Source organism: Carassius gibelio, chromosome A17, assembly GCF_023724105.1.
Source record: "Carassius gibelio isolate Cgi1373 ecotype wild population from Czech Republic chromosome A17, carGib1.2-hapl.c, whole genome shotgun sequence".
Lineage (NCBI taxonomy): Eukaryota > Metazoa > Chordata > Actinopteri > Cypriniformes > Cyprinidae > Carassius > Carassius gibelio.
Window position 1 is genome coordinate 8,426,339 of NC_068387.1, and position 13,999 is coordinate 8,440,337.

General features: G+C 38.6%; 1 protein-coding gene and 1 long non-coding RNA gene across 3 annotated transcripts; one reads left to right on the forward strand and one right to left on the reverse strand.

The window, feature by feature from the left end:
- Positions 1–1,046: 1,046 nt before the first annotated feature.
- Positions 1,047–6,039, reverse strand: LOC128031337 (homeobox protein OTX2-like). Of its 2 annotated transcripts, none has more exons than XM_052619529.1 (4): positions 5,893–6,039; positions 3,671–3,910; positions 2,942–3,093; positions 1,047–2,730 (listed from the first exon to the last, which is right to left on the reverse strand). In XM_052619529.1, the coding sequence occupies exons 2-4, from the start codon at positions 3,765–3,767 to the stop codon at positions 2,107–2,109; spliced, it is 873 nt and encodes a 290-aa protein (XP_052475489.1). In that variant the 5' UTR covers positions 3,768–3,910; positions 5,893–6,039; the 3' UTR covers positions 1,047–2,106. The 2 variants fall into 2 exon arrangements, with proteins under 2 accessions (XP_052475489.1, XP_052475488.1); XM_052619528.1 differs by having other exon boundaries at positions 5,711–5,995.
- Positions 6,040–6,157: 118 nt separating this feature from the next.
- On the forward strand, positions 6,158–9,201 carry LOC128031338 (uncharacterized). The gene is made up of 3 exons (XR_008188076.1): positions 6,158–6,858; positions 7,524–7,642; positions 8,725–9,201. It is a non-coding gene; the product is annotated as an uncharacterized LOC128031338 (long non-coding RNA).
- The last annotated feature ends 4,798 nt before the right edge of the window (positions 9,202–13,999 follow it).

A 13,999-nucleotide genomic window follows, 5' to 3' on the forward strand; every position in this document is an offset into this window, starting at 1 on the left:
AATTTGTACCTTATTGTATGCCTCTTTAAATCAATCTTTTTTTAGTAGGCTACTATTGTATGATCATTTTTAATGTAATAGTTTTTTTCTGAATTCGTCTCATGAGTACACAGTAGCCTATTATTTTAACGTTTGTATAATTGTTACGACAGGAACACACACACACACACACACACACACACACACAGGCTACAATTTTCTATTGTGAAATACCATCCGTTGTTGCAATACAGAGCCAAATGGTGCGGTTCTGCATTCAGAAAAGGCGGTCTTTAAAGTAGGCTTTGAGTTAGGTTTGAATTGCCTTCTGCCCTAAAGAAACCCCGCCAGTGAAATATTGGGATTAGCTGGTCTTTGAGGCGCGGATTAGCGCGACTTTCCCAAACCGCGCATTCCTGGTGCCGTGTCTCTTAAAACGAAAGGGCCGGAAACCCGGCGGGGAAAATGAGAAATAATTAAAATGTGCTCATGCCTTGCAGTTCCAAAGATACATTTACTTTGTCCCCATGTTTAATAGCCAAATTACAGGACTCATACAAGCCAGTGCTTTTCAAGTTTAACCTTTAATTTAAGCTTCTGCGTGGGCCTACACCTTATCAAAGCATGACCCTTTATAAACCACTTGTTGACGCATATTTTATTAGAAGATAATTGGATCACAAGGTGGGCAATTTCTTGTGAATCAGTCAACCAGGAGAATGCTGTTAATATTTAATGTGGATATGCAAGGGGTTTCCGGTATTCATTCCTCCAAAGGAAACGGACACTGTTTCATTTTTAAATTGGGATGAAGTTAATAAATGAAATTATTCACATTTAGAGCGCCTTTAAACCATTACAATCAAGCTGATAAATAAACTGTTTAAACGTAGGCTACACTTCATTTGCATCACTCTTGCACAAGAAGATTGATTAAAAATTGGTGGTTCAGATGTCTTTTTTCTTTCTTCTCATAAATCGGGCCTCTCCGTCCTAATCACCTTTTTATTAGCTTCTGCATTTAAGTCTATTGTAGCAAACCTATTAAAATACAAGCACACACATAATTCTTAATAAATTTTAATAATTCGTCCAGACTTTATAACTTTAAATATGGTGTCACATTTGAAATTGTTTATTCATATTTCTGTGGCCAGACCACATTACCACTCCATACAAGTTTAAGATCCAGGTGAGTGGTTCTATCAGTTATGTCCAATCGATATCAATTAACGGGGACAGACAGTTCCTTTCTTACACATTATCTCGAGTCCCTGTATTTTCGAGATTGTTTGTCTCTTGAAATTAATCCAATAGTAATCATGTGACTAGTATTGTTTCCTTAAAGAAAAAAAAGTTTAAAATCTATTAAAATCACAGCCGAGTCTTCGCAGATGCGACGGAGCTCACAAATTGCATACAATTACAACAGATCACAGTTTCGAAGGCTAGCACAGATAAAAAATAAAAAAAACACAAATGTACCATTTATATAAGACACACATTGATTGTCTTTTAAAAACTACATATTGATTCCTTATAAACACATTTTCTTAAATAAAGTAGTGCATCCAGTTCGCCACGAGGGCGTTCAGCACAGACAAACACACACACACACACACTCTCGCACACATCCTCTCTATCATCCTCCTGATGGAAGTGTCTCTCGTCTTGCCAACACTGAAATAAGTCGGCGTGCTGTAAGAGGCTTAGAGAAAGCCTGCCCATTCCAAGCACTTAACCAAAAGATTGGCTCCTTTTGCCATGTAGTTTTTTCCCTCCTCTTTTCTTGAGTAAGGATTTGTGGCTTTGACCTAACCTATCACAAATTCACTTTGATTCCCTGTACCTTAAACAACAGGTTGTGGTCAGATGGCCTATGTTTATACGCATTCACGACCCTTAAAATACTACTTTGCAGGCCACAAGGGGTGCATGTAGCGCAAATAGATATTTCATGTCAAAGACGAACTTCAAAAGCGCTGTCGGGCACATTACAACCCATCCATCTCGGATAGTTCGCGTGCCACGGAACACTTCTGTTTTTGGAAGGATGACAGGTCTACAAGGTTTATTTTATGGTCTTTTAGTGTGTTGATTGGACAGAATGGCAGACTTTTGTTAGTTTCACAACACCTGGAATTTCCAGGAGGAAGTCTGATCTTTGTAATCCAAGCAGTCAGCATTGAAGTTCAGTTTCCACGAGGAGGCTTGGTCCTTATAATCCAAGCAATCCGCGGCGGAGTTGAAGCCGAGCCCCGAGGCACCGTAACCTTGCGTGGGGAGGGACGCGGGAGACTGGTTCAGGTGACTGGTGACAGCGTTGCTGCTCATGGGGCTCAAAGTGGATCCTGGCCCGGTCAGCTGATGGTGCATGGGCGTCAAGTAAGAGCCGCAGTCCATGCCCCCAAAGTAGGATGTGGAACCAGCGTAGCCCTGGCTGTATCCAGACGCTTGAGTATAGGTCATGGGGTAGGACCGCTGCATGCAGGAGGAGGAGGAGGTAGAGAGTGGGTCTGACAGCGGGGAGATGGAGGCCGGGCTCCAAATGGACACCGGCGCGGTTGTGGTGGAGATGGCCGGGACTGAAGTGCTGGAGGGCGGGGTGAACTGGCCACTCGCCCCGCTCTCAGAACTGGCCTCCCGCGCTGGAGAGCTCTTCTTTTTGGCAGGTCGCACCTTATTCTGGCCTCCGTTTTGTTGTTGTTGCTGCTGCTGGCGACACTTTGCCCGTCGGTTTTTGAACCAAACCTGACGTCGTAAAAACAGGGTTTATTAATATTTACGGCATGAACCAGCATTAATTCAGTTGTGGGGCAGCACTGAACTTCAATAATTTTCTGTTCTATCTTTACGCAAAATAAGGAACGACAACCATTATAAAGATAGTGCGCCTCTCAGTTTATAAAGATTTATATGGTTTTTCAGATTTTTGAAAACTCTTGCATGATTTGATACGTACCTGTACACGGGACTCCGGTAAGTTGATTTTCAAGGCCACCTCCTCTCGCATGAAAATATCCGGGTAGCGCGTTTTCGCGAATAAAGCCTCCAGCACGTCTAACTGCGCTCTAGTAAATGTTGTCCTTTCCCGCCTCTGCTTTCGAGGAGTCGCTGTTTTAAATAAACAAATGTATCACAAGGTTGTCCATTAGAAAACTTTTCATGCTTAGATTTTAAAAGCGGGTCATACATATTAATAAATGAAACATTACTATAACATATTAATATATATAAAACGATAAACGTAAATACATTAATAAAGCCTTTTATAAAACTTTAAAACGTTTTCCCTTTTGATGTAGTATCATTAGTGAAATAAAAACAACATAGGCCTATTAAATATATCAGAATAATATATAGGCCTACGTTTTTTTTAATTGACCAACAACTGGCATATGTTTTTAAAACCTCATAAATTATAAGGCATACAAATTGTATTGTGTGAGATTGGATTTCAAAAAACAGAATGGTTCAAAATTCATTACTGCTTAATAACTAGAGTGGAAGTGTAATTATAAGACTAGAAAGCATTTTAAACCAACCAGGCCTACTATTTAAACACATGCGAGCAAAAGTGTACTAACCTACATAGTACTGAATGCATAAAGGACAGCTCAGTATATCCCTGTGTGCATTCATTCCAATCATATATCACATAAAATGATTAAATCGAGGGTCTGTTTCTCACCTGGGTATCCCACGGAAGGGTGCAGAAGGTCCATGCCGGAGGTAGTTAAACTTAACCCGTTGACCGTGTAAGGTGGTTGCTTGAGATACGACATCATGCTAAAGATGGTTGTGGGGGGTTAAAGTTGGAGAAAACTTGAAGGCTGAACACCGGCCCCTTCAGTCTCTTTTTCTTTTCCTTATCTTTATCTCTGCTTCTAGCTTGTTAACGTCTTCAGCGGTGGAGGTGAAACCAAAAACCCTGTTTTCAAAAACAACAAAGATAAATTGAGACGTTCACTTAATTGCGTCAGCGGAGCTTGTTGTTGTCATAAGATATAGACTGGGTTCCTCTAGCTGCGATGACTTATAGGAGAATAAAGCATGTCCACACCACGACGTGCTCTTAAAGCCGCTCCAGACCTCCAGCTGTCCTCTTGAGATGAACGAAGCTCATCCTGACAAACGCCCCCCGTCCCTCCCCTTCCTTCCCTCTCCCCACCAACCCCAAAAAGTAACAACTATTAATTGCAACAAGTCTTCACAAAGACAAAACTCAGTCGTTTAAATGTGCACACAAACCCGTAACACAATTTGCATAGGAACCCGGCTAATTGTCTCAGACACAAGAGCACTGATTGGGAGCTATTGGTGGAAACAAAGGCCACTGTTAGCTTGATAACTAATGCTGATAACAAAAGCTCATTTGGCGAAGGACAAAAGTAACCACCTCCTTTCCGCACTCATATCATTCAGAAGAGTAGCTATAAACTTATAATTACGTGCTTAAGTATTTTACAGAAATGACATCCGTTATTTCTATTTCTGAAAAGAGCAACTTTAATCTTTAGATGTTCCATTAAAGATTTTGTCACTTTAGATTGCTGACGTAGTGTCATTAGTTAATTTGATTAGTTTAGATATTAGCATTTCAAAATAATGGACTGAAACGTGGAGATTAGGCTATTAGCTAGGCTAAAAAGTTTCTTATTATAGGCTATGCGTCAACAAGCAAAACTCTAAATTAACCGAGGTTCAGCATCATCCAAAATTTTTCTTTCTTTCTTTTTTTTTATTCCAACGGTTTCGTCTCTCAATCTGTCACTTAAAACAGTCCTCGTCTACCAGTTGCGCAGCCGCTCAATAGTAATTACCTCATCCAGGAATTAATTATGATAAATGTTGTTGTTGATAAATTAACGAGATAATCCGTGTGGCACGCGCTCGCCTAATTATTGGACGCTACCTCTTCAGCTGAACGTTTGGCCTCATTGATTCTGTGCATGAGTACAATAAAAACCTCACGCGTGCGCGCTCGCACACACACACACACACACACACACACACACACACACACACACACATACAATGCAACGGTGTCTCTGACATGATACAGAACAAACTATTGAAATTAAAAAAATAAGTACTACTTGTTCAAGAAAGGGGGAAATATATCAAGCGGTAAGCAACGACAAAATATAAAATGCATGTTATGTAGGCTACTACTTGTTTATTTGTATTCATATTATCATCAGCAATAAGAGCAGTGTGCCGACATATTTCGCTGGTTGTTCGCTCATTATTTATCAATTTGCACCAAAAGATTAAAATGAGCGTGAAAACCAATCAGTTAGTAGTAGCTATATTTAAATTAAAATGTAAAAAAAAAAAAGAAAAAAAAGTGAAATGGTGTACTACCACAAGTCAAAGTGTGTCTCAGTGTATGTATGTATATATATATATATATATATATATATATATATATATATATATATATATATATATATATATATATATATATATATATATATATATATATAAATAAATAAAATATAAAATATAACCTAGCTAAGGACCAAGTTAAACATATGATTTAGGTTAATTTTCTGACGTTCTCAAAAAACAAGCATCAAGAGAACGTTTGAGACAAAAATATGATTAATTTATATTACACACTAACGACTACTACTACTACTAGTCCTAATAAAAATAATAGCATTGTTGGCAAAATATTAATGCAGAAAAATATATTGCACACGACTACATAAGGCGGGCTACTTACTGAATAACTGGATTCAAATCGGAGTCCGTTAAAGTTTTATGTCCAATAGCGAATATAGTACGTCTGAATGGTTTCAAAATATTGAAGACATCAAGATAAAATCCTTTTCATCAAACCGTGAAGCAAATGAGTTCTGATGAAGCCTGGATGGATAAAATGGTTCGAGAGATTAAAGCACATACGGTTATGATTCGCTGCTCTAAGGTTGAAGTTGCTGGAGTCTGATTTGTACAGCACGCTGGCCAATGAAGAGCTCTGGACTGGAGTCTGGTTCTCTCGAGGGCCTTTTGCAGGGAAACAAACGTCGACAGCTACTTTTTGATGCAAACTCTCCAGCCAATGAGAGCGAGGCCCTAGCGGAGCACATTCTCATCTCGGAGAGTCAAAGGAATGTTATAACATTAAAACATAGTGTTATGAATAAAGTGGAAAGGTTTTAGGTTTTACACTCCTATCTTAAAAACAACGCTCTTGTATATTGCATGATTGATCTGTTTGAAATTACTTTTTTTTTTCTTTACTGCGGTGGCCCTCAGTGAGCCTGTGTTAGTTTTTACTATCTTAACCACTTCAAAAAGTTGCAAAGGAAACAATAGTTTAATTTATATAGCCTAATCTCGAGCATGATTATTAATAACGAGTGAAAACAGCAGATTCGGTTTTTATTAATTCTTATAACAGCAAGGTTAAAGCGCGAGAAACAAATGTTGAACAGGGACGCTTGCATCCACGCAGACCTCTTGCATGTGTGTTGCGTAGCTGGAGGGATTTACGGGGACTTAATTCCTTAAAACTGTCCTCTCGTCCACATGACGCTCAAACTGCAAGTGCTCAAGCTGATCTATCCTAATGTATCAAGAGATGAGTGCGTCGCATTGCCATGGGGCTAGATTAGGGCCTGTTATAAGACATGTAGAATACACGTGGAACCAGTGTGGAGAAGCGCAACGAGGAGGTGAATTGTGCACCTTTAAAAATGTTAAAAACAACATGTTGCCAATATTCACTTCGAGAATTCTCTTTCGGGATTCATCTGTGTGGGAGGAAAGCCGACTGTATCATAACAGCTTAAGTCTACACATTTTAAGATATCTTGAGAAGAGGAGAAGCTGACGGATGACTCGAGATGCACGGACAAATACACGACGGTGAGCAATATATTAACTAACAGCAATGTTATATGGCGCAAGTTTATTTTTGTTTAATTGAATCCAGCACAGATATGTTTAAATGAAATGCAACGTTTTCTAAATAAAATAATTTATGAACTTTTCCTACCTATTAAAGCTACTGCTATAGTTGTTGTTTTTATTTGTCATCATCATGATAACCTTATTATGGCAAACTAGAATTTCCAATCCAAAACTGATCAGTGCGTTCTAATCTTAATCTGTTTAAACATAACATTGTAATATTTTGATAAATATTACTGAAGCATAACTATAACAAATGTTGGCGCATTATTATTATTATTAAGATTTATATTTTCCTGTTTTCTACACTGTTAATAAATTATATAAACAACAACAACTAGATTAATAATAATAATAATAATAATAATAATTTGACGTCATGATGGCTGGATTCTATCAATTCTATTCCTTTTGCAGTACTTGCATTTGACGGAGCCGTTTTGAGAACGTAAACGCAAAGCTAATTTAAAAACATGACTAATAAAAAGTTTATATTGTTTCGATCCAGTTAGAATCCATCTAAAAAGTAGTCTAGGCCTATAACAGGTTTTTTTAATGTTGTGTTACAGATCTCGGAAAGGCTTCCCAATAATCGAGTGTGATATTTCTTTGGGTTACAGATGCAGAAAACAACAACAACACAACAAAACTTTTACACTTCCAGACCGGATGGAAAGCTTCAGCTGTGCACCTGCTATCGTGGAATGCTCTGGAGATGATGACAGCCACCATTAGCCTGGTGATTTACTTTTTAATGTTTCCCCACATCCACCTGCCACGCACTGCTTTGGAAATCCATAAACCATGTCTTTCACTGCAAGCGCTTTTGGAAGTGTTGTGTTCGAATGATTGGGAATTAAACATTAATCTTTCAAAGCAAAGTGCCATTTCTCATCTGAACTCATTCGCCCGAGCCCATGTATCACATTTTGGAGAAAACTGCAGTTCGCTGCATGTCAAAGATGAACATAATGATAAATATGCTTGTAGGACTGCGAGAACATCTAAATAAGCAATATACAAAACATGGACATATGATGAAGTTTTTCTTCATTTAAGATTTGAATCGGATCGGGCATTAAAACACTTTAAAAGTTAATATCTGCAGTTTTTTTTAGACGGTAGAATACGGGAGCGCGTGTTTCACCTTTTATTAACGCGCTGGGTAATTTCTTCAGTAACACGCAAGTCACAGCTATGATGATTTGACCCAGCATCATTCATTCCGCGCGCCTCTATCGCTGGGATCTCGCCCAGCTTCGCCTCTCGCTGTTCAAACTCCTAAATTATTTATCTAATTCTAAACGCCCCGCGTCCGGAGGGAGCTCTCCTCTTTAAAGGAACTGTGGATTGTCAAAGTGAAAATGCGTGTTCGCGCCTGTGGCCACAACAGCGCAATCCCACTAAATGACACCCTTCCTTTAATCTCCACGTTGGTACAATGGCGAGTTGCAATATTAATCCTTTATTTGGATTTTAATTCTGAGCATGTAACAATGTCTATTAATTTATCACTTTCGTGTTTTTTTTTATTTTTATTTTTTTATTTATGACCGAACATAAAATTTACAATTACCCCATTAAAACAGACAAAGAAAAAGCCAGTCTACAACAACAATAATTAAATAAATACTATTTAAATGATATTAAAATATAATGGCTGTTATTTTATTATTTATAACAACGATCCATCATTATTATTATGATTATTATTATTACTTCTACTACTATACACAAAAATAAATAACAAATAAAAAGAATATTTATGAGTCTGCCTGAAAACCATTAAAATACTAATCTCTCTTTCTGTCTCCCCTGCAGGTCCAGAGGTTTTGCAAGCACTGGTGGACAAAAGCAAAATGGATGTTATGTGAATGTTTGGAGCAGCTCAGTAGGATCAGTTTCTTCAGTTTTATTAAACAACTGAAGATTGGAACTTTTTTAGGTTGTTTTCCAATGTTGCAGTTACTCTGAAAGTGTTTGATTGATAAAAAAGGACTTTGTTGATAGCCTACATTTAAATGAATGTTTGACTTAACTATATCCTCCGGTATTACATAGGCCTATATTGTGATTTTTGTTTTTCATTTTAAGGTTCTAAATTTAGAGATCCGACAAGGCTGAATGGACATAATTTATCATGATACATTACAAATGAACTTGCGTTAAAATTTTCCTAAATGTTTCTCTGATTTGACATAATTGTGACAGTGTTTAAAAGCGATAACAGAGTCAATTTTGATGAGAGGAATGCATATTTGCACAAAGTAATTACTATGAATAAAAGAGCTTGTTTGATCTTTATTGACATTCATAATTTCCCGCGAGCCACATCTTCGCGCAAGGTACAGGAAACTTAAAAAGGGGTTAAATGTTAGGCGTCACGGTCCGAGAAAATAAGGATGTCAGAAACAGACTGGGGATAAAGAGAAATAGACGATTCCTTAGTACAGTTACTCAAACGGCAACAATACTACTGAGTGTTAAATGTGTTTACAGTAATTAAAATACTGCATACGAATTGATTTTCCATAAAATACACACTTTACGTTTTTAATGTTTGTTGTAGGCTACATAAATGCACTTTATAACATCCAGAAAAAGCCACGAAATGAAGACAGCATTCCGTGCATATGCATGATGCATTTAGTATCATCTGAAAATATTTAACGGTTATTAATGACTACTTTAATTGTTTGTCTGCTGTTTACACGTGGGCCAAGCGGTAAACAAATGGATTCAATTAAAACCGATTCTTCCCTTCAAGTCATCAATATGAGGCAAAGTAAGCCCTCCACCATACTGACAAGGACAAACAAGTACACATAAGGGGACACTAAACGTTCTTTCACTCATGCATAAACATGCTTTCTGTCTATGCTCTTGCTTTCTCATCTTTCTCTCTCTCTCTCCCTCTCTCTCTCACACACACACACACACACACACACACACACACAATACAAAGCCCTCAAGGTGAACCTGGTGAAAGATCTACAAACTCAGATCTTCAAAGAACTTGCAGTGCAATTGTGTCAAATCCACTTTTCCAAATGAATAATGATAACACACAATGTCTTTATAATACAGATCTAGTTGAGAAAAGCAAAAATTGCATGAGGTACACGGTGGAACCTGCCCTGCAGTGTGGGCTTCACTTTCTCTCGCCTCTCTCAGAGTTCAAAGGCACAGGAACAGAGATGGTTGGATTTATTCAGGCATTATGTGCTAAATGCTTGGAAGTCTTTCTTGTAGTCTGCAAGGCCCTATAGATCACATTTAGGAAATGTTCTATTGCAAAGCTGGCTGTGAAATCCCCATAATAAATTCACCAAACAGGCACAAGCAACGGCTATTTATGATTGTGGCCCTCTTTTCCTTTCTGTCTCGCCTTCCAGGTAAAGGTGTGTCTGTTTATGCATCACTTTTGGACTCACGGTGTTACAAAAATGAGTAACATGGACATGATAGAACGTTCTTCTAACGATGTTTCCGATCCCCCTTCAATTTCTCTGTATATTACACAAACAGTGGAAACATGTTTTCAGAATTTTCATGTTCGGATGATCCATCCCTTTTGCGAATTGATAAAACAATTCATTCTGTTATTTTGTCCTCAAGCCAAATTGTGAGCACACATCCTCAAATATGCACGTTAACATTACTGAGTCTTTAATTATGTGATATAATTAACCCTGCACTCAGTTTGAAAGGCATGTGAGTCGAGGACGAGCCCCCATATGGGGTGAGCATTCCTTGCTTGTGCCCCGTCCAAACCCCACTTTGTTTTGAGTGACATTCTGGCACTCTTGTTCATACACCAGCACTCAGACTCCACATTGTACCGTCTTGCTGTCTTATACACTGCCAGTTCACACACATCTCTCTCTGCTCTTTTTCTATTTTTAATGTGCTCTTGCACAAAACTAATTTCTTCATGTTTTATGCAAATCAATATTTTAATCTTCTTCTGAAAAACGTACACTCTTTTTTCTTTTCTTTTTTTAGTGCCTATTCCCTCTTAACTCTTTACACCTCTTTAGGAATAATGGAGGCTGTCTGTTGGGACTCTCATAATTCTGTCTGTTGGATGTTTCCATTACGTTCTCATCACGTTCCTGCCATGTTCTTGTCCCGGCTCCAGCCTGTAGTCAGCTACCCTCTCAGCCACAGACTGGCTGCTGTTTTCTTTTCTCCAATTGTATATCTCTGAGGGCTTGTCTGTCAACTGGAACCCTCCCCTCCAATTAGGAGTGTAAACACAAGACCCATCTCATGTGTGTGTGCTTGTGCACTTGCTTATAAGAAGTTCCCAAACTGTCCCCTAAATCTCCTCTTCCAGTGATAAAACAATGCTTAGGTTCTGGCTGCTCTTTCTCCAAACTGAGAGCATTCACCATCTAAAAATGTTTTCTGAGAGAATGATGCATGATGCAGTATTAAACTTATTTTGCCGTTACATATTTTACCTTTCTGTTTTAGTTTTAATTAGACTGCATCTTAACATGGTTTGTTTTGACTTAACTACATGGTACTCAATGACTCCTCCTATATACCTGAAAAGAAAGGCATTTATATTTCATTTTATTTGACTGCACTGATATACCCTAGAGTCATTTATATTGTAGACATTTACACAGGAAGCATTTAATTTGTTGTTGTAAACTGAAAAGGTGTTTATTTTCGATATTAACATGACAGGTCACCACTCGCCACTCTCCTGGTTTCCATGGGGAACCAATACTGCTGAAAGCTATGTAGAGTCTGCCAGAGTTGCAGACTGGGACAGGACAGGCAGCGTGTGTGTGTGTGTGTGTGTGTGTGTGTGTGTGTTTGTGCTGGGGGTGGGAACACTCTCAGAAAACCGAGTGGTTACCTCCTTGCGGCTGGCAATAGGGATGCAGGAATTTCACTAGACCTACTGCCCAGAAAAAGCCAGGTGGGAGACGAGGAGCGGACAGAGGGTGTGGAGCAGTCACATTAATTGCTGGCAGAGGAGCTGGTGGATAGGTAGCTCAGGAACTGACAGAAGCTCAAGAGAAAAATAGAGTGGTCAAATCAATTGCAGCCCGATGTTTTTACTGTCGCTTTAATGATCTTTGCAGAATGAGTGTTTCTCTTGAAAGCTAGAATGCAAACAAATTTTTTTTTTTGCAATCATAATTTTTTTGCTTAGACTGAGCAATGCTTGGAATAGAGTAGACTTGCCGATAAATAAGAAACACCATAACAAGTCTGTCAAACTTCTCTAAACTGTAACATGAAATGCTATTAAAATTATAAATCACCTTTCTTTGCGCTGATTGAAAAAATATTTTACTAACTGTTAATAAGCAGCAAAATAGGAGTTTACGGAGGCAAAAGTCATAGTTAATAGTGAGAATTTGACATTAAAATAAAGTGCGACCTAATGAACATTTTTGATGAGGTGATATTATGATGCGGATATGAGCAAACCAAGACTTGCACTAAATGACAATTAAAAATCTTCATTTTGTACAAAAAATGCATAAAAAATATAATTTGCAGTCTGTAAGTGTATTTTGTATTTATTTATTCACCAAGCAATGAGGAGGAAAATAAAAAAGCTATTCATGTTAAAAAAAATTATACCGGATCGAATGCACATTTTAAAATAACGTAATATTAAACTATTTTAATACAATGCAATCAAGTAATATTATCTAATTTTAATAAGGGTGTTTAAAAAAAAAAAAAAAAAAACGAATTTATCATTAAACCATATTGGATTTTGTGTAGAAACATATATTAACAAAAATAATATTTTAAAAAACCTTATGTGACTAATGTAGTCATAAACATATAAGACGACAAATGTGGCGATGGGAAGAAGAGCTCAGTTGCTTTGAAATCAACGTGGTCTCTGCTGTGGAGCTTCTGGGGCACAGTTCAATAAAGCAGCAGCATAATGGTCAGCACCATGGTGGAGCCATCGAGTCATGGAGCAACATCATGCTCCGCAGCAGGGGAAGACATCGGGCAGATGGGTCCAGTGCAGCCGTACAACTCCATCCCTCCTCCTCTCCTACACCGCTCTCATTCTAGCTTCTGCCCCACAGTGCCATTGGTCAGAGTCTGATGAATCAGTCAAAATCAAACAGATCGGAAAAGACCAACAAAGTGCAGTAAGACATATTAATACAACACGTGCCATTTGTGATTGGCGAACCATTAACATGGGAATAAATGGCATTTTAAATGATTGAGAGAGAAGTGGTAGGAAGAGCGAACAAGTCGGAGATAAAGATGAAGAAAGAGTAAGGGAAAGGAGGGAGAGAGAGAGAGCAAGGGCAAAAGTGTGATTGAAAGCGAGAGGGCAGGCATATCCCTTTGAAATGCCCACTCAGGGGTAGGAGCCTGGGGGAGCAGGCTGGAGCGGCCCAGCGCCTGGACAGACAGGCAGTCACCACTCTGGGCCAGGGTCCAGCACCCCTCCGCCATTCCCACCAGCCTCTCCTCCTCGCCCAGGCCAGACTGGCTATGTCCCCCCCTCTGTCCATCAGTCAGCCAGCCTCCAGTGGACCAACTGGAGCCTCGCAACCTCACCTTGCCAACAAACCCCCCTACTTCCAACCCCCACCCAACTGTATGGCTCAAGCCCAGACTGATTCACCCATCAGAGCAACCTCTGTAGTGTGAGGGACTGACTGATCACTCCATAAGCTCAGCACATTGTGCCTGACGCCTTCAGTGTGCTGCGTTTGATTGGATGACTGTGAAGTCAGAGTGCTGCACCACTCAGTTTTACTCTTTAGTTGAACGTGTTTCCACCTACTAACTTATCTTTTCGATCTTTTCAGCACACGTGTTGACAAGTCCAAATGAAGTCTCGATCATACTGTATCATGTTATAAAAATCTCACTGATTTACATTACAAGCAATCACAATTTCATCTTAAAAGTTTTATAAATTGTTCCTTTAAAACGTTTTTTTTTACTCTCATGCAAAAACTAAAACACATTTAAATTAAAAGTTTACTGTGAAATTGCAATTCTGTCCTTATTTAATCTCTTAAACTTGTAGGACTTCCTTTTTGCTACAATATTTTTAACTGCTTTAACTGTTTTTGTCCATGGT

Coding starts and splice junctions, on each gene's coding strand:
- LOC128031337 (XM_052619529.1), bottom strand. CDS start 3,767: ATGATGTCGTATCTCAAGCAACCACCTTACACGGTCAACGGGTTAAGT. Junction 3,094..3,670: donor CCCTTCCGTGGGATACCCAG/GTGAGAAACAGA, acceptor TATTTAAAACAG/CGACTCCTCGAAAGCAGAGG. Junction 2,731..2,941: donor TACCGGAGTCCCGTGTACAG/GTACGTATCAAA, acceptor TTACGACGTCAG/GTTTGGTTCAAAAACCGACG.